The sequence below is a fragment of the Xiphophorus couchianus genome, chromosome 14 (genome assembly GCF_001444195.1).
Source record: "Xiphophorus couchianus chromosome 14, X_couchianus-1.0, whole genome shotgun sequence".
Lineage (NCBI taxonomy): Eukaryota > Metazoa > Chordata > Actinopteri > Cyprinodontiformes > Poeciliidae > Xiphophorus > Xiphophorus couchianus.
Genome location: NC_040241.1, coordinates 22,785,224 through 22,804,922, shown reverse-complemented (window position 1 = coordinate 22,804,922; position 19,699 = coordinate 22,785,224). Strand labels below are relative to the sequence as shown.

General features: G+C 40.3%; 3 protein-coding genes across 5 annotated transcripts in view; all 3 read left to right on the top strand.

Annotated features, from left to right (window-relative positions):
- LOC114156967 (myelin-oligodendrocyte glycoprotein-like) overlaps nt 1–19,699 on the top strand; it is a 1,059,483-nt gene that overhangs the window by 213,740 nt on the left and 826,044 nt on the right. The window lies entirely within an intron of this gene.
- On the top strand, nt 2,934–7,852 carry LOC114156881 (nucleolar and coiled-body phosphoprotein 1-like). The gene is made up of 2 exons (XM_028037475.1): nt 2,934–4,734; nt 5,387–7,852. Exons 1-2 carry the CDS (start codon nt 3,105–3,107, stop codon nt 6,511–6,513), a joined length of 2,757 nt encoding a protein of 918 aa, XP_027893276.1. The 5' UTR covers nt 2,934–3,104; the 3' UTR covers nt 6,514–7,852.
- Nucleotides 9,079–17,140, top strand: ppm1ka (protein phosphatase, Mg2+/Mn2+ dependent 1Ka). 2 transcript variants are annotated; one of them, XM_028037593.1, is made up of 9 exons: nt 9,079–9,205; nt 10,723–10,840; nt 11,766–11,942; nt 12,105–12,277; nt 12,361–12,461; nt 12,611–12,776; nt 15,259–15,403; nt 15,563–15,697; nt 17,021–17,140. In XM_028037593.1, exons 2-9 carry the CDS (start codon nt 10,742–10,744, stop codon nt 17,099–17,101), a joined length of 1,077 nt encoding a protein of 358 aa, XP_027893394.1. In that variant the 5' UTR covers nt 9,079–9,205; nt 10,723–10,741; the 3' UTR covers nt 17,102–17,140. The 2 variants fall into 2 exon arrangements, with proteins under 2 accessions (XP_027893394.1, XP_027893393.1); XM_028037592.1 differs by lacking the exon at nt 17,021–17,140 and adding an exon at nt 16,200–16,926.

Below are 19,699 nucleotides of genomic sequence, written 5' to 3'. Positions count from 1 at the left end.
AGAGTTTGGAAATTTCAGAAAATTCCCAAAAGTAGATTTTTTTTTTCTGCGGTGCAGTTGGTAGCACTGCTGCCTTGCAGCCAGAAGGTTCTGGGTTCGATTCCCGGCCCGGGGTATTTCTGCAGGTTCTGGGTTCGATTCCCGGCCCGGGGTCTTTCTGCAGGTTCTGGGTTCGAATCCCGGCCCGGGGTCTTTCTGCAGGGAGTTTGCATGTCCTTCCTGTGCATGGTGGGTTCTCTCCGGGTCCAAAAAAACTTAACTGAGTCAGGTTGGTCTGTATAAATTATCTTTAGGTGTGTGTGTGCATGGTTGTTTGATGATTGAATTTATTTTTAGTTTGCAAAGGACAAATAAAATGCAGTAATTTCTTCCTATTTTGGTGTGAAAATGAAGCTGCAGCTTCATCCATCCATCGGGTGACAAACTAAACTACCACACAAAAATACTTGGTTAGATTTTTTGTTTTTTGTTGTAAATACAGAGCAACATGCCTCCACTAATTGCACAATTAATTATTTTAGATTTACAAGAACAGAAGCAAATATCAAGAAATGTTAAATTTGAAAACTATAACTTGCAGTCGGTTAAGAGAGATTTCTGAAATATTTCAGGTTTCCTGAAAGGTCTGAAATTACTTTTATTTTTTTATTATTTTTTATAGGCTGGATAAATTTAGCAGAAAATGCAGTGAGTGTAACTTTTCTCCAAGCTTAATTTCTAAAACATAAAGATCTCAACCAACCAGAGCTGCTTTACACATTATGTACCAACAAGGTTCTGGTTTACTTTTCCACTACAAACCTTGAATTTATCTTATATTTTTGTCTCAGAGACCAAAGACTTCAAAGCATTTGTGTTATTGAAGCTCTGATGTTTTATTTTTTGTCTTGGCTTCTTGTACTACTCAGCCTGTCCACATGGTGGCGGTAGGTACACTATTAATTTCAGTATGATGGTCATTTTGTGATTAGAAGTTAAATCGGGGAACTATTTTATTTTTCCACTTTATTCAAATAAATTAACAAATATTTATCTATGTGATTGTTTTTTCACAGTAATTACACAATTTGTCATTAGAAACGACAAATAAAATGTTAAGTTATTTTTCTGTTTCATGAAATGTCCAAAACAGAATAAAAATTATTTCAGATATTTTTTGTCACAAGGTTGGAAACAGTTTTTTTTTACACAAGTTTCCACAAATTTCAACATTTTGTTGAAGAAAATGTATCCAGTTTCACTTTGATTCTCTTTAAAATCCCAAAATAGAAATAAAATGTTTTCTCTTTGAAAATGCCTTTAAAGAAAAATATTTCATTAAGATGAATCCAGGGTTAAAATGGTTCTTTGGATGTGTGTGTTTTTTTAAGTGCTTCAAGACGATATTTATTGTGAATTGGCGCTACATAAACTGAATTTAATTGATTCCTGTTTAAATGGTGCAGAGAAAAGTCGCATCCTGACTCAGAAAACGCGCAGCATCTCCCATGTTCTGGACTGCCTGGCCTGTTGGGGCCCAACGCCAGGGGCCCAAAGAGTCACTGGGCCCCATGAGCTTCACCAGTAAAATGTCACGGAAACAGACCCATGCTGATATCCAAGTGTGACACGTTTAGAGCTGAACTCCATCAACCGGATGTTAAAAGTTTCCCATCATTTCTAACCAGTTTTAAAGGAGAAAAAAATGAAGAAAAGACGCCTGAGAGGTCAGGAATCATCAGCATCACAAAGCTTAACGTTAAGAGGTTTAAGAAGATGAATAATGGAGAAAAGAAAGGCATAAGATGAGAAAAAGGAGGAGGAGCGACAGCAGCTTTCTGCTCCTTCACTGGTATTAATTTATTCAGCGCTGCTTCCTCTGGAGCAGAGAGGAGCAACGAACCGGAGCAGCTGAGCGTTGGCTTCCTGATGCCTACGGAGCCTGAATAGGTACGAATATATCCAATATGTTTCTGAACAGACATTTTGTTTCTAGACTTGTTGTAGATTTGATTGTTGAGGGACCATCATAGAGTCACATCTCTTGAGTCTTGCGCTGTTTTCAAACCTGATAGTTCAGTAGACTCGGTTTGATTTGGGACCAAAGTTGCAACATTTCTTACATTTTCAGCTGCTGTGATTCTCTTTCACTCTGAGTCAAACGATTCAAACTCTTTGAAAAACTTGTTCCCCTCCTCACCTTTGGGGGCGCTGCACCAAGAACCACCGAAGGAAGCAACATGAAAACCTCTGAAGAAGACGCTAGGTATTGCTATTACCAATTGTCATGAAAATTGTAAGTAAACCAGGCTAATTTAATCAGATGTTGACATTACATATGGTTGTAATAACCAGGAAGAAGACCACACAGGTTTGGACTTTCGGGTTTTGTGGCTCTGGTAAGGCACAGACCCACCAGTGAATGGTAAAGTTTGCTACATTAGAAGATATTTCTCCAATATGTTTCCATATGTGAAAATTTATTCACAAAATTGGAAAAATTATTTAGAATTTGTCGTTTCTACTTACCGTTTCTAAGGCGATACTTCAGTATGCGCACAGCAAAATGTTGATGGAAACATGATTAGTGAGAGCAACTTCCTCCTTCACAAAATTTAAACAAAATGGAGTGGTGTCATTTCTCTTGTCTTTAGTAAAAGACTACAAGCCATTTCTCCCGCTAGCACTGGACTCACATGTTTGTTTGACCTGGGCTTCAGTCCAATTCATGCTTTTGGAGTGATTGCCGTTCACATATGCATTGGAACTGCACCAGAGTTCACTTCAACCAAACCGAGACCGAGGGTTGTAGACGGATCAAAGTTTGTGTTTTTGGGCCAAATGAGAGTTTGATTCCACATTCACACTTCCACAAAAGACCCGGATTTTCTAGACAAATAAACTAAAGTTGGACTAACGTGGACTAAACAGGGCTGGTGTGAATGAACCAATAGTTCTAGAATGGTATAATTTCCCAACTATAAAAATATTATTTAATTGAATCTTCATTAGGTGAAGATTATCTATTTGAAGTTTGTGATTTTTCACTGTTTCTGTCTCCATCTGATGTAGATCCTCATTGGGATTCTGCCTGATTTTCAGCTGAACAAGCAGGAATCATCACGATGTCAACACCTCCGAATGCCACTAAACGAAGAACGGATATTCTCCAGTTGGAACGTGACGCTCCAGAAGATGTGGAGCCTTCAAGCACAGCGGTGAACACGGATCCCAACGACAACTGGGGTACAGAGCCAAACTTCAACCTCAACTTCAATCTGAGCTCTACGACTAGCCCTCGTCCCACCAAAGAGCCCTCAAAGATGCATTCTGGGAGTAAAAAGGAAGATAAAAATAAAGGAGGAGCAGCTGCAGATTTTAACACCATTTCAGTACCAAGTGAAAAACCTAGGAGCAAAATCCCAACAGCAACAGCTCAGATGACTGTGAAAAACAAAGTCGGCCAACAGCCGAAATCTCCAAACATTAAGCTTTCCTCTTCACCCAAAGTACAAAGTCATGGAAACTTAGCACTGAGTCCCAAACCAACCGGTGTGGAGCTGAGGAGCAGCCAAAGATCTACAGAAAAAGTCAGAATTGAAACACCTAAAGCAGAATCTGTAAAGCCAGTGACGCCTGAGCTGACAACTAACTCTGCAAACAGCATAAAACCAACCGAAAAGACGCAATCAAACAGCAAAGATGTAAAGGACGTTCACCTTGAGACGCCACCAAAAACTCTGCAGCTGCCTAAAATCCCAAAGGTCCATAATCAAAAGGGAGATAAGAGCAGCAAAAGCCCAAAATTAACAAATCGAACTCCAACAATGATGGCCAAAATAAAAAAATCAGATTCAGTAAACTCGACAACTGACCAAACACCTGAAAACGACTCTGGAGCTCAAGGTGTTTTCACAACCGCAGGAACCTCACAGAAAGAGAAAACAGGGTCACCACTTCTCAGGACCAAACCATCCCGAGTAACTTCTCTGAGTCCGAAACCAGCCACACAAAGAAAAACCACCGGAACCGGAACCATTAACGTGTCACGCTCTGAGGGGAATCTTCACAGTAAAGACGTAAAGGTCAAAACCAGTTCAACCCCCAAATCTACTAAACGATCCAAAGACAGTCTGGATTCAAAACTCAGCTCCAGGTCCAGAGACGCACTGGATTCCAGAAGCAGCAGCGCCTCAAAAAGCAGTTTGGACTCTCGGGACAGTTTGGATTCTAAGAAGCTCCAGAGTTCAAAGCTTATCCAAAATCCACACGACCCGAAAACCTCAGCAGAAACCAGGATGAAGAAAAGCCACCAAGGTTCGGAGAAAGATTTCAAAACGGTCCCAAAGAACAATCACGATTCGAAACTTCTTCAAAACTCGAAAGCAAGTTTTGATCCCAAAATCAAAACCAACTCCGGTTCTGATTCTAAACCAGGCATTACCCAGTCAAGATCTCCAGCTACCCTGCAGGCCTCTGCTTTCAGTATGGATCTTCTTGGATGTGGTTCCATTTCTCCCATCTCCAGCGGAACCATCAAGACGTCAGGTTCTGCTGTTGAGCTCAGTTTAAATCATAGCCAATCAGATTCATCGAGTTCTGGACAAGTTCTACCTGGTTCTAAGTCGACACTCGCTGATTTGTCCTCTCCGATATCAGCAACTCAGAGTCCAGGATCCAGTACTGGAAAAAGTTTTACTTCTACTTTAACTGGATCAAACAAGGAGAACAAGAAGAGTCCAAGTTCCACTCCAGGTAATAACAACCGAAGTGTCAAAATACCACAGAGGCACATGCAACGGTTCAGAGACACTCAGGACCCAAATATTCAGCAAAGGGAAGTGGAAAACGTGGAAAAAACATAAAATTTCAGGGGCAGACCTGTGAGGACACTTGCAATAATTATTGTGACTAAAGATAAATGCATGGATGAGTTTCTCTAGATCTTGCTGAGACATAAGTCCTTTAATCCTGGAAATGTTCTTCAGGTGATAAAAGGCTGACTTTGTCACTGTCTTTATGTGACTCTGAAGGTTCAGGTCAGAGTTCATCACCACACCCAGATTTCAGACCTGATCTCTAGTTTCCAGTTGTAATAACTGAAGCTGTGCATTGACTCTAGATCTAAATCTGTCCAGTAGTTTTATAACTACTGTTTTTAAAGTTTGGTAGTAAATGTCTCTAGGTTTTACCTTCAATTTAGCTGAAGAACATTAGCTTGGCAGCCATGTTGCAACGCCATGATGTGCCAAAGCAAAGCACCTCGTCTACTCCGAGCCATGAATTGACACCAGTTTAATCAGGGCTTTAAACTTTATCAAACATGAGTTACTGTTTCCTTGACACAATGAAGCAAAGTCTCTGTCAACAGATGATGTACCTCTTTGTTTTTGTTTTGTTACTTCAGGTATCCTGGCCCCTTTGGCATCTTCCAGTCCTAAAACCAGGCCTGTGGTGACCTCGAAAATCCTGGAAGGATCCACAGATACCGCAGAAGATCCTGCAGTTATGAAAAAAGATCCTAACAGTTCATCCCGAAATACTAGTCTGACTCGAGGTCTTACCTTTGACTCAATTACAAAACCAGGTAGTAATACTAACAAGGCCAAGAATGACAGGGATGGACGTCCATCAGGAGATTCGGAGGGGAGATCGGTTCTCCCACTGAGTAAAGCTGGTCACCCAGGAGACACAAATATCATCTCATCACCTCGGGCAACCAGAACAAGAGAACCAAAGCACAAAATACAAGTTCATGGGAAAAAGAATGAAGGAAATCCTTCATCTCCCCTTCGTCCTATCTCTTCTTCTTCCACTCATACACCAACCAAGAAGAAAGTCAAAGAGACTGCCCCTAAACCTGAGCTTTCTCAAAGACTCCATAAACGTGCAGGGGCTCAGAAAGAGGTGGGCGTTCAGGTGGAGGTGGACGTGGTCGAGTGTTCTGCCTCCACAAGCCCCAGCCTCCACCGTGGACCTCCCATCTCCTCCATGATTGGTTCCTCCAGCTGCCAATCATCGCTGAGCGACGTGCCACCCCTCAAACATGTCTGCCAGATTGAGATTGAGCTGTGCAGCCAAACGCTGTTTCCCTGCGTTGTTCCCGACAAGGCCAGTTCCCTCCCTGCATGTTTGCGCTTTCAGCAGAACCCCGGTCTTATGTCGGGCTTTGGACCACACCACAATCCAGATGTTGGCGCCGAGAGCCTCTGGGAAGATGAAACTAAAGAGGAACAATGGCAGCCCAACAAAAAACAGGAGGATGGGTTTAAAGGGCAGACGGAAAAGCCCCCGGAGGTGTTGTGGGACAAACAAGGGATGACGTGGGAGGTTTACGGCGCCTCTGTAGACCTGGAGTCTCTGGGGACGGCCATTCAGTCCCACCTGGAGATGAAGATTCGAGAGCAGGAGAGGCACATCCGGATACTTCGGAAGTCCATCTGCTCCAACAGCAGCTTTGCCCGGTACAAGAGGAAGAAGAGACGGAGAAGGTTTCTGGGTTGCTGCATCAAGGCGTCCGCCGTGTCTGACTGAGATCAACGTTCAGAGACGTCAAACATCTGACTTTCACTAATCCAAGCTGGATTAAGAGCCAGAAAACTGTAAAACATCTCTCATATTAAAATATTTGTAAAGTAATTAGGCAACATAACAACTGCCAGAAAAAAATACCTTCCAAAATCTGGGCATTAATAAGCTTAATATTACAAAATATTACTATTCTGGGAAATTTGATTGAAGATAAATGTTTTTCCTCGTGACTTTAAGGATAAAGTTATTAAAGAAAGGATTTTAGTTATAGGGTGTCCATGCATGCTTAGAAAGTTGCACATTCATATATCTACAATTAAAGCCTTAAAAGGTCTTAAATTAACTTAAAAAGTAAGTTAGCTTTTAATACGTTAATTCCCAGGTCTTAAATTTGTTTTGACAGGATTATTTAATACCATACGCTTTATGTATTTTTTTCTGACAGGATTTTTCTCTCAGGCAAAAGTTTGAGTTGTATTCAGAAATCTTCTATGCTTTGACTCAAGTGAGATGATTGAAGCTGTCGCTAACTAGCTGCTAATATACCCTTGCTAGCTAGACAGCTTTTTTGCTTCTACCATGTGTAAGTGAAAATTTACCACCAGTTAGCTTGACAAAATTGGTACATTTGTGGAGAAACAGGTCTTAAATTTCATTCATGATGATCTTAGAACGGTCTTAAAAAGTCTTAAGTTTGAGTTGGCGAAACTGATTTAGCAAAACTGATCAAACTGGGAAAGTTTGTCAGACCTTCTTTAAGAAATGTGTTTCCATCTCTCCTTTTATCGCATCAACTATTTTCTGGAAAAGTCAAATCACAAACACTTCAAATTTATTTTGAATTTTGTCGTTTCCATCAACTGTTTCAAAGCGATAATTGAAATTGTGCAGAAAAACTCTGATAGAAGCATGTCTTTGGACTTAAATGTCAAATATAAAACCGAAATCCTTTCTTCTGTCTCACTATCTGGGTCTTTATCTGTAGGTTTTAGTTAGGCCGTTGTCGGTGCGTGTTTAGCCGTGTTTAGCCGTGTTTAGCCGTGTTGAGGTTGTGTCTGACAGCAGAACGGGTCGGTACCTCGGCTTTCCGGTGGCAGCTGCAGTGGTTGTTGACGTGGAGCTGAGAGGACAGCAGCTCCATTCCTGGTAAATATTTCATCCAGTTTCTTTTTTATGAAACTCGGCACAAAGCACTCAGCAGAGAGCTCCCAGCTGCAGACTACAGGATTTGCTAAGGAGTTAAAAAGTCACTTCTTTTCCTCTTTTCCTGTCATCTCACTTTCCCTTAGTTTCCTCACTAATTTCTCCTTCCACTTCTGTTTTATTCTCCTTTCTTCTTGTCTTTTTCTTTATTTCCAAATCATTTTTCGTTTTCTTTATGCTTTTTCCTTATTTGCTTGTATTTCCTATTTTCTTCTTTTCTCCTTCAGTTTTTCTTTCTATCTCTTTCTTGTCCAAATCTTCTCATTTACTTCTCATTTATTTTCTTTCCTTCTCTTTCCTCTTAAGTTTGACATTTTCCACTTTTTGCAAGTTTTACTCCATTATCCACACAACTTTCTGTTTTTTCTTCCATTTTTACTTTTTCCTGTTTCTTTTTGTTCCTTCTCTTGTTTTATTCGATCATATTTCAGACCAGAGTGATAAACTTGTCGTTCTTCCCTCCCTCTCTCTTCTCTTCCTCCTGAACCTCTCCACCGCTGATGGAGTTGCATCATTTATCTGAATTATTCAGAAACATTAAACCCACGCTCATGTTAACAACGGAAACTCCACCATATTTAATTCATATGTACATAAGAACACAGCGACTGTAAGGATTCTAATGTTTAATTAAAGCTTCTTTACAAACTCGCTCATAGTTTTGTATTTCGTCTTTCCTGTCTTGTGTAAACTGTTTGTAATCTTTGAACCTTTATGTGTGATGTTTAAACCATGCATTCTTGGTTATAACCTCTTATTATTGTAGCGTTGCCTCCCTCCAGCAGCCATTGGGTGAAAACATGTTACTTCATGGACAGTTTACCAGTCAGTTACAGGAAACCCTTCCACCTATTGACTCACTTCTAATGATATTTTAGAAAGAAAGGTCAACATAACACACATAAATTTGGACTTTGGGAGGAAGCTGCACACACATGTACAAGAAAAACATACAAACTCCATGGAGAAAGACCCTAATGTGGGATTTGAATTGTACACCCAAAACTTGCTTTTAAAATTGATTTCTTAAATAATCATTCCACTTAAGGAGAAATTACATCAACGAAAGCCCAAAATTAATGTAACAAACATGCGAATAATGAAAGGAAATAAACTTCTGACTATTGTTAAAAATTTGAATTTTTATTGTACTTTTTGAGAATTTTTTAAAATAATTTTATGGTTCACAAAATTATATTTATCTCCAAAAAATTAACTACCTTAATCTTTATTGGAAGTTTTGCACACAGTCTTTATTTTCCTGGTCAGTAACTTGGACCTGATTAAGCTGAAGAAACCAAAACAGCTTCACGTCTTTTTTTGGTGCTGACGTCAGAACATGCTGTGCTCTGATTGGACGCCTGGGGATCCGTTTAAAACACACAGCTTGAGCTGAAGAGTCACAGCGCGAGCGCCACTCTGGGCCGCTGGACACCTGTTGCCAAGGAAACTGAAACGGGCGGGAAAATTACCAGTTAATGACCTGAAAAAGGTAAATTAGTTTTTTTAGTTTAGTTTTGTTTTGTTACCGCCATTTTGATTTTAATGTTTTCAAAAAGTTTGGAAATTGCTTCAAGGAAAGAATTTATATCCTACATTTTACTTTTTAAAAACATTTTTAGTTTCTTGAATATTTTTTGTAAATACAACAATCTTACCATATATCTATTAAAAATAAGCATCGATTTTATAAAGAAAAACAGTGTTTTATATGGGATTATAGTCTTGAAAACATTTATTTTCTCATCCTACTATACTTTCTGAACATGCTTGAATTTGTATTTTTTCGTTCATAAACTCTTAATTCTGACATATGCAGTCTCAAACATGTATACGCCGTGTAAGATCTTGTCATCAGCAGGTCACATGTGTTTTTTGTTGGGTACACTGTTCTGAAGGTCGTGCTCACCAATGACAGACTTCACTGGTGTTTGTTGCAAAGACAGTTTTAGCCAAATATATCAGCAGCAGGTGATCTTTATTAATTACCATCAGAGTTTTGATCTGGCCTGGTAAAATATAGATCACATCACCAGAAAATGGGAGAAATTTGACACTTTCATATATGAAATTAGTTTCATTTACATATTTTAAACTCTAAAGTCAATTGAAAGTGTTTAATTTGATATTTTTAATTTTTCCTTGGGGGTATTACAGGTCAAGCTGAGTATTTATAGAACCGAGCCTGTTGTGGGTGACAGATAGAGAAAGGAAGAAGCCTCACAGCTATTTGTGGACCACACACATACACAGAAGGTTTAATGGTCACTGGAGTATCAGGAATGCAATCCATGTCAATAATTTGGAAGATTTATATTACCAATCTGAGGCCAACAGCTTAAGCCCTCTTTCATCTTTCCCTAAATATGTGTAACCTCGGTAATCGTGATCGCTCAGTTCAACGTTGTGTGAATAAGGGCCAGGAGACAGGATGAGATGAAATGGTATTTATCTGTATGGAACAGGATAATAACTGATCAGGAATCAGGTTCATCACAGCGGGTACAGCACCTCGCGCTCATCTCTCATGAACTGGCCAACGGCCGTATTTAATACATTAATATTACACAGAAATACAAAGAAATAAAACAATATGTACCTGTATGGAACAGGATAATAACTGATCAGGAATCAGGTTCATCACAGCGGGTACAGCACCTTACGAGGAATAGTATTTTATGTTAGCATCAAGCTAACATAACATTTTACCAGAGCGTTAAACTCAGTGAACCTACCTCGCGCTCATCTCTCATGAACTGGCAACGAGATATCTGTGTTCAGTATATTTAACACTGCCAACCACCAGGAGGGGGTGCTGTTTCACCCATTATACATGAACCCAAACTTGGGAGTAATGACAAGTGGAATTCTATACAACATTAACTCTGTTACATATGCAAAGCTTGGAGACTAAGAGACAGTTACAGTAATGATAGTGCCGTAGTGTGTATGTTTTTCAGAACTCTGCATGTTGCCCAGGTTTCATTTCTACACCTAAAATCTCTGCAGCTGCTAAGGACAGTCAGTCATGTCGTCTCCTGTGCTGCTGAACCTGCTGCGCTGCAGCCGCTTCTCCATGTGCAGACAAGCCCTCTTCGCTCTGGAAGCCTCCACACAGTCTGGGCAGGTGAATCCGTCTACGCAGGTCTATCGTGTAGCAATTAACTTTACTAAAATGGCATGTCGGTAAACATTGACTTATTTCAACAAAGAATGTGGATCTTATTCTTCCTTGCCTCTACTGTAGCCCAAAAAGGACAATATGAACACTCACTTTAGAGGAAACTTTCTAGCCTTTTGCGGTTGTAATAGCTTTCCCTAGAGAGCAAGAAGATAGGATGTGATGCCAAGGATGCAGACTTTAACTTCATCCATTACATGTCAGAAAGTACTGTATTTGATCCTTGGTATTTTTATTTATTGTGGTATTTCAACCAAACTGGTGCTTAAAGGGATCTTTCAAATAAGAGTTAAGGTACCTTCAGTGTACATAGACGTGCTGAATGGCTAGCTACTGGCTGGTAATCACAGGATACCTGTGGGATTCTTAAATGGTACCTAAAGATACTATTGAGTACCTTCTGGTTACCTACATGGCTTCTATAGCACCTATATGTGGCATTTACAGGGTGCGAACTTGGATGGGTACATAAGTGGTACTTAATGGTGTAAAGATTCTTGATTATTTATTGGGTATCGACAGGATACTTAAAGTGTATCTGAAGCCTTCTGGGTCATTACAGGGTACGTTCCCTTGCTTGTTGCCCAGTACTTGCATACTACTGTGGTAAACACTGGCTCCAGAGTAACGTTAGGGGTATCTGGGGTACATCTGGGGTATCTATAAAATAAAAAGACAAAAACCTACAAGGTCCCTTTGAGAGACCTATAGGGTAACGGCATTGAACTATCACATTTTACATCTTACCCTCCTAATGCCAGTACTTGCATGTTGCTACTATTAATTCAAACTTACTGTACCGTATCTAAAGTTTATTTTCTAAATATTTGCTAAATGTTTAAGAAGTTCGTACTGGTTACTTTTGGACTAGGCTGGTGGACCGTTGTTGGGGCTGGTGGGTGTTCGGCGGGCCAGCGGGTCGATCAGGTTCGACAGTGATTGCAGTGGCCAGCCAGTGACCTGGGACTCGTTTGGTATTTGGGATAACCGGATAGAAGAACCAATATTACTGCCTTCCAGTATCCGTTATGGAAAACCTATTCCACAGGTAAATAAACCATTGGAATAATGAAGAAATGGTTGAAGTAATTTCTAATTAGAGTTGATTAAACAACGCTTAAAAGGACAGATGCACAAAACAAAGTAAAAGTAAGAATAACTTTGTTGGTGTATTCAAGTAGATAAAGGTCAATATTTGCCTCCCTCTCAGATCAGCCTGTCTCGGGTCGGCAGTGCGTCGGTTTTGGGTCTCCGGAAGCAGAATGAGGACCGACTCCGTATCGCCCGTATCCATGACAACCTGCTGTACTTCGCCGTTTTTGATGGTCATGGCGGCCCACACGCTGCCGACTACTGCTGCAACTTCATGGAGAAATTCATAAGGTTGAATGAATTTTCTTCAGTTAACTTTAAAGGCAGACATCTTAACCAACAAGAATTATAAACTCTTGGGTTTCTTGTTTTAGAGACGCTTTGGAAGAGGAAGATGATCTGCAGAAAGTTTTAAAGAAAGCTTTCTTAGAAGCCGATAATGCTTTACACACACACCTGAGCTACTTCAACAATGGTAAAGCTCTGTACTAATGTTTGTCATTACTTACTAAATGAGTCATATTTTTAAATGAACCTTTATATTAGGCATTCTAATCTAATTTTGCACTGAACTTTGAATTGCTAGGCAGTAGTGTTTCAATCTTTGCCTCTCTTGCCCCCCAGACTCAGTTCTGAGGTCAGGTACAACAGCAACAGTTGCTCTGCTACATGACGGCATTGAGCTGGTGGTTGCCAGCGTTGGTGACAGTCGGGCGTTGCTGTGCAGGAAGGAACATGCCAAGAAGCTCACCAAAGACCATTCACCAGACCGCAAAGACGAGAGGAAACGGTACCTGAGTCCTTTCAGTACTACTGTGGTACCTAGCTTCAAGAACGTTCTATGCAGTCTTTTTGTGGTACGTTATTGAGGACTTACATTGTGCCTGTGGGAGACTTTCAGCATATCAACCAGGTACTTACTCACAAGGCATTTACGGCATACCTCCAGGCCACTTGTGAAGTACCAATGGGGTACTTACATAATTTCTGCTGAGTTCCTTTGAGTCACCTACCGGGTACTTAAAAAGTACCAATATGATACTTACTGATTGGGTATCAGTGGGGTACTTCCAGGACTCTTCTAAGTTAGCAAAGGAGTGGGGTGCTTTCCGGGATACTAATAGGTCATTAACAAATTAGGGTTTATTCCAAGTATCAGACCCTTACTAGATGCTCACACCTGACACAGATGATGCTAAAGGCCACAAAGAGAGTTGCAGGCTTTGCAATTAGAAAAGAGAAACCTAGGACTGGGGAAAATGATTGATGGCAACTGACATCATCTTCAGAATATTTAACAGTAATATTCCTGTCAATAGTAGAAAATGCACTGGGTACCAACTGACTCGTTCCCAATGAGCGGTATGGCATAGATTGGTGCTATTTTGGTCTCGTATCCATGAGATTGTTTTCAACACCAGTTGGACTCTCACTAACAAGGTGGAGTTAAACGAGGTACTTCTAGCCTTGTTTGTCTGTGCAACAACAAATGTGATGGACTAGTATGTGTCGTGTTTGTCGCAAGAAGTGACGTTTCTCTGTCCTCCAATCAGTGGACTGTGTTGTGATGCCAGTAGCTCCACTCTAACCGTAACGTTGTCCTGTGGACTGAACGGGGATCGTGTGGTACAGGTGGGGTGTATGGCCCACTTTTACACTGGAAACAAACAAAATACTGTACCGACTGTACCAACCAGGTAACCATGGAGTATCTCTGAATATTGATAGGATACCCATGGGGTAATTATGAACCAGAACATGCCTAATTCTCCACAGTTACCACAGTTGGTAAATAGTAGAGATGCCTTAAATCTAGAGATAAAGAATTAAATCAGTGTTAGAACAAAGACCAGTGGAATGAGACCAACTTTGAAGTTAAATCTGTTTTTATGTTGAGGTTAAGAAACAAGCTGTACAGTTTTCTACTGCAGACAGATGGCTGATCACTTCTCCCATATCCAGGGGTACTTGTTTAAATCACAAGATTCAGCCTTTATGGTTTCAGTTCAATTAAATCCCTCTGCAACTCGATTCACTTTTATTATTTACTAGTTTTTGGGGTTTACTGTAAGGCGCTGCAGCTTTAAAGCAACCAGAGCAGCAGCATGGTTCAGGTTCCCAAACAGTCGTTTGGTATAAATAGTGTGGAAGTCCGCATTCATGAAGCTCATCCAGGAACTGAAACTGGAGCAGAGCTGCAGGTCGACAGGTTTGGGATTCCCTTCAGCTAAAAGCAGCCGGTGTTATCTAACAGCAGAGCGAGCCTCCATCTGGCTGTGGACATCAATCAGTGGGTTACCGTTTAGTGCAGGTTAAAACTCAAATACTGTCAGAGACACTAAATAAAACTTTATTTTTAATTAATTCATTTGATCCAACTTGAAATGGTATAAAACTATTTACATTTTAACTGTGGGAAGTAAAAGCTGCATAGCGTCTGACTAGCTGAGGAACTTGCCTTCTGCAGGATTATGTAACATTTGATGAGTTGATGGAAATCAGTGTGTAAAGTTTCCAGTGCAGCCGTCTTTGGCCTGGTCCAACTCCTACAGTATCCTTAACAAGACACCGGCTGGTTGGCTTCAGGTGGGGTTTTATTCTTTAAGGTTGGGTACAGTGAACTCCCATCTATTCACGGTTCACTATTTAAAGTTTCACTGGTTCTCGGATATTTTGGTGGAATATAACTCCAAAATATCTGCTGAAAATTCACTTATATAATGTAAAATGAAACTCTGGAAGTTGAAAAGCCTAGAATCAACGCTACTTGGAAAAGCATCAAATCCTGGAGTTCTGTTCATTTTCCTAGATTGTAATTACCGGTACCCTGAAGCTAACAGTAGATGTTAGCTTCAGCTGCAGTTCTAAGATGGTTTCCACTCTGCATAGCAATGCATGTTGAGGTATATTTGGTGTTTTAATGAACAAGCAGTCACATTAAATATTTCAAGCAGGATCCATCTTAGACCTTCTTCTTTCCCAGCATGTAAAGCACTTTGAACTGCCTTCTTGCTGAAGTGTGCTATACACATAAACTGGATTGATTGAACCTGATTGATGTCTTACTGGTTGAAGACCCAAGAACAAACCCAGAATGTGCTTGACCCAGTCTATTAAAGACTGTGACCATCTTGGTTTCCCTATTGAACCCCAACCTCACATAAGAGGAACCAAAGTAACACACAGCCAGAGAGTTAAATATTCAAGCACCATCTCTGCCTCATATGGTTTGACAGAGAAAGTAACTGATCCTGTTTGGTTTTTGTGTTCAGGATCCAGAAGTTTGGTGGTTTCCTGTCGTGGAACAGCGTCGGTCAGGCAAACGTTAACGGGCGGCTCGCCATGACGCGCAGCATCGGCGACTTCCACCTGAAATCCAACGGCGTCATCGCAGAGCCAGAAACACATCGTCTCTCCGTGAGTCTCGGACCGGCTTCGTCTGATGTCTTAGTTTCAAATCGGTTTTTATCTGTGGAGTTTTGAAAGTCAGTTGGAGCATTTTTACCTGGTTTGTTGTTGTTAGGTACATTATTCCTCTGGACAATCAGCGTATACATCCATGATCTGTTTCTGCAGGTCCAACATGCCAATGACTCCTTCCTGGCTTTGACCACAGATGGTATCAACTTCCTGTTGAGTGACCAGGAGATCTGTGATGTCATCAATCAGTGCCAAGACCCGACTGAAGCAGCAGAGATCATCTCTCAGCAGGTAAACGACTGCTGCTGATTTCCAATAAAAAGTTGTGACTCACTGAAGGTGCAGCAGGTAAACTCAATGAACTGTAGAGAAAACAGGATCATCTCTGAGATAAAGAAACTCTAGAGTGAGAATAACTAAACTTCAACTTGTGTTGTTGCTAAAAACAAATCTATAAACAGTCCTAGTAACCCAGAAACCACACCTCTTTAATTAAAGTTACAATAAATTTACAGTTATTGTGCACAGAAGCATCCTTAACACCCTGTTTCACTTTATGTACTAAAAAATGTCTGGGGTTCTTTTAATTCTTCTGCTTCAGGAGGAGGAAGTTAGAATCTGTGAATCTGATATTAAGTCTTTGATACAGAAACGGTAGAAGAAAGATGATTCAGTTAAACAATAAATGTCTTTGTCAAAATTCATAAATGTCATAGATATGATCATATTAAAGGCATTTCAGTGACCAATAAATCTGAATTCTGCCTAAATAAGTGGATAAAATGTATTTCAGGCGCTGCAGTATGGCTCAGAGGACAACGCCACCATCGTCATCATCCCGTTTGGAGCCTGGGGGAAACATAAAAGCTCCACCAAAACCTACAGCATGAGCAGGAACTTCGCTTCGAGCGGCCGATGGGCGTAGACGGAAACATACATGAAACACGACAGAACTCAGCCGATTATCTTAATTTGACTTTAAGTAACCCAGAGGTCCTTAAATTATTTATAACATGAAGCATCCAAACAAACCCACCAGCTGCATCATCATGCTTGTTCCCAGCTGAGCAGTCGACACTGTAAATAGTGTAAAATAATGAAGGTTGTACATATAAAGAAACTTACTGCAGTGGTTGTTGTCTTTGTCAGCTTTGTATCAGTGTTTTGCATTTAGAGAGAACATTTTAGTACATTTCCTCTTTCAATCATTGCTGTCATTCTGTAAATGTTTAATGAAACTCCAAAATATCAGCATTTTATCAAATAAGAAGCTCAATTTTAAATTCATCAAAAAGAGGAAAAACATTAGAACTCCAGGAAAAACCATTGGAGAAAGTGATCTGTTTCGTTACCAACAAACCTTTTAAATTCTGAAATATTTACCAACGTCAGAAGTTTGACTTGACATATCGATGCTCACCTTTACTCCATTGGTCCTTTATAATAAAGTTAAACTAGTTAAACATAAATTTCACTGTTTGTTTTCCTAAGTTGCATTAAACCAAGTTTGTGTTTAATCAGTCAGGCTCTGGTGTTTCATTTGAGTTAAAGTACCAAAAAGTTTTAGTTGTTATTTTGTGCAACTCCTTTACATTACAACTCTTTACATTTCAGGCGCTGCAGTACGGCGAAGGTGGCCAAAGACTTCATCCTCTAATAATCTCTGTTGGAAACGGGTCACGAAAAACTGAGTAACTTTAGTTTCTTCCTAATTCACAGTGTCTTAGAACTTCATGAAAGTGCATTAATATTCCTAGAAAAGATGGGATATTGAAGGCTTTGGGTGTTTTCTAATGTCTCCGGTGAACTTTTCTGCACTAATGGTCCCAACACAAAGTGGAAATGAGTTTTTAAACCCCATAAATCACTCAAAAAGCAAACTGGAAGTACAAACATTAAAGTGTGACAAGACTTTCGTTACCTGGTCAGGGTCATTCAGATGAGAGGCATCAGAAAGAATTAAGGTAAATCTGGAACTCATCGCTACAATTAAATGTTTGTTTCTTAATGGTTTATGTTCTGCTTAGTGGCTTTTATTGACAGTTATCTGGCAGAGAGAGAAAGTTTGGAAGTAACTCCTGGCGGCAGTGTCAAGGATTATTGCCTCCATATCTGTGGAGGATCGTCTGCCACTCAATCACTCACTGCCTCAGAGGTCACTATTGTAATGCTGTCCATTTAGTTTCAGCATTTGAAGCCAAGGTTTGAAGGACAGCAGTCACGTTCCAACCTTCGTCAACAGATTCCTTCAGAAGATGTTGGCAGTGAACTGACCATATTCTGTGTAAGCTGCCTACTAACATCAAGCTCTGACCTGGAAAACCGCAGGGACAGCTGGCGAAGGGAATCAGAGGAGACTGGGGTACACCTGAAACAAACGAGATATCGCAGGATATGAGGATATCTCACTCATCAGTCGCCTCTGAACATCGCATCGCCTCTGACTCTTCTCTGACTGCAGAGTGACTTCCTCTTCCAAAAGGTTCTTTTGTAACCTGCTGTTTTTCTCATCTTTTGGAGTCATGGCTTCTTCTCGGTTGAGTGGCCTTTCAGTCCATGTTGTTTCTGTGGATAAAGACTTTCCCTTACCAACCGCAGCCAACATATCGGCAGTGTGTTGCCTCTGGGACTGAATCATACTTTCACACCAAAACATGTTCATCTCTGGGTCACAAAAGCCGATTCCTGCCTCAGTGGTATGAAGGCTCAAACATTGATATAACCCCGATTACATAAATGTTTGAACAGATAAACGTTGAACCTTCAGACCTCTGGAAGTGGTACCAAAGCAGGAACCAGACCTCTGGAGGTTCCCGGTTCTCTTCCTGACACCACAAGTCTTGAGGGCCAATTCAGATTTTTAGCTGAGATCCGATTGCGTTTCTTTTTGCGACTAGAATCAGACTTCTTCTCACAAAACCATAACAAGATGAAGGAAGCTCATAAAATAAATCTTTTTTTGGTCTTTCAGTCAACGTTTACTACGTCTGGCTTCTTCTGGTGCAGAATTATGACTTATGTCTCACGTCAATGATGTAAAAGTAAAATCCAATATGGCCGCTCTGACAGCAGACACTTTGAAAACTATTAGAAATGTATCCAATTTAATACCATGTATGGAAGTAGCAGAAATCAGATTTTTGGGGTTTGAAAAGATCGGAATGGGATCATTTGGGTCATGTTCACCTGCTGTGTGATCGTACCCTTAGACAATTTGTTTAGATTTTTCAATGCTGTCACAGAAGGAATCTGTCTGTTTGAGCCTTAAAATACATCCACAGATGTTCCTCCATTTATTTCTAATGTTGTAAATTAACCAATAAGAACCAGGACTGGAGCTTACCAAGTCATGACATCATTATCTGTGTTTTCAACGTTTTTAAAGGCCTCAACAGATTAGTTTCAGCAAACTTCTAGCTGAAAGAAACTTTTTGGCATTTATCAAACAGAAATACTTGTGTTTGTTCTGTTTGATCGTCCACTTGAATTTAGGTGAGATTCAAGGATTCCTCTCAGACATTAAAGTGGTTTTGACTGTAAATGTTTGGCTCAGATTTAATGGTTGTCATGAACTTTTTCCTGGTTGACTAACCGCTGATCCTCCTCCTCGGACGTCCAATCGCTTCGCAGGATTCTCCACCCAGAGAGGGCTTCGGATGTTGGTAGGTAAATTTAGAAACCGTCCAGCTGAACTGGATTCACATGACCAGGAGGTGACGCTGGCCGGAGCAACAACACACACCCTCCTCACCATAACCGCCTCTGCGTGTGTCTGCTGACCTTCACGAAATGCTGCCCTGTAAGTCAGAGTCTGCTGCTGCTGGTCATGTGATTGTTTGGTGAAGACCAGGTTACAATCCAGGGCTTTAAAGGGGAAGACATTTTACCTGTAGATTAGCACAGTGGAGTATTAGGAACAGAATAAGTTGTTTTTAAATTACCAGACTAAATATTACCAGAAAATATTGTCTTCCAGAGTCTCGCTAAAGGAGTTGCTAACTGTTTTTCTTTAGTTAGAAATTCTTCTGTTTCTTTTTGTTTTTTCCTGTTAAAGGGAGTTTTTCCTCTCCATTGTTGCTCCATACATGCTCAGTCTTTAGTGATTGTTTTCTGTCACTAAATGTTTGTCCAGGAGATAGAAACTTAGTTTAGATCGAAATTTTTTACCCAGTTTAAACAATGAACTGACTTCACCGGATCTATAACTAGGATCAAACTGGAATGAATGTCACTGACTTTTAATCTTTGCTACTTTTGTCATTTTGATTCAAAATAATGTTTTGTATATTTTCT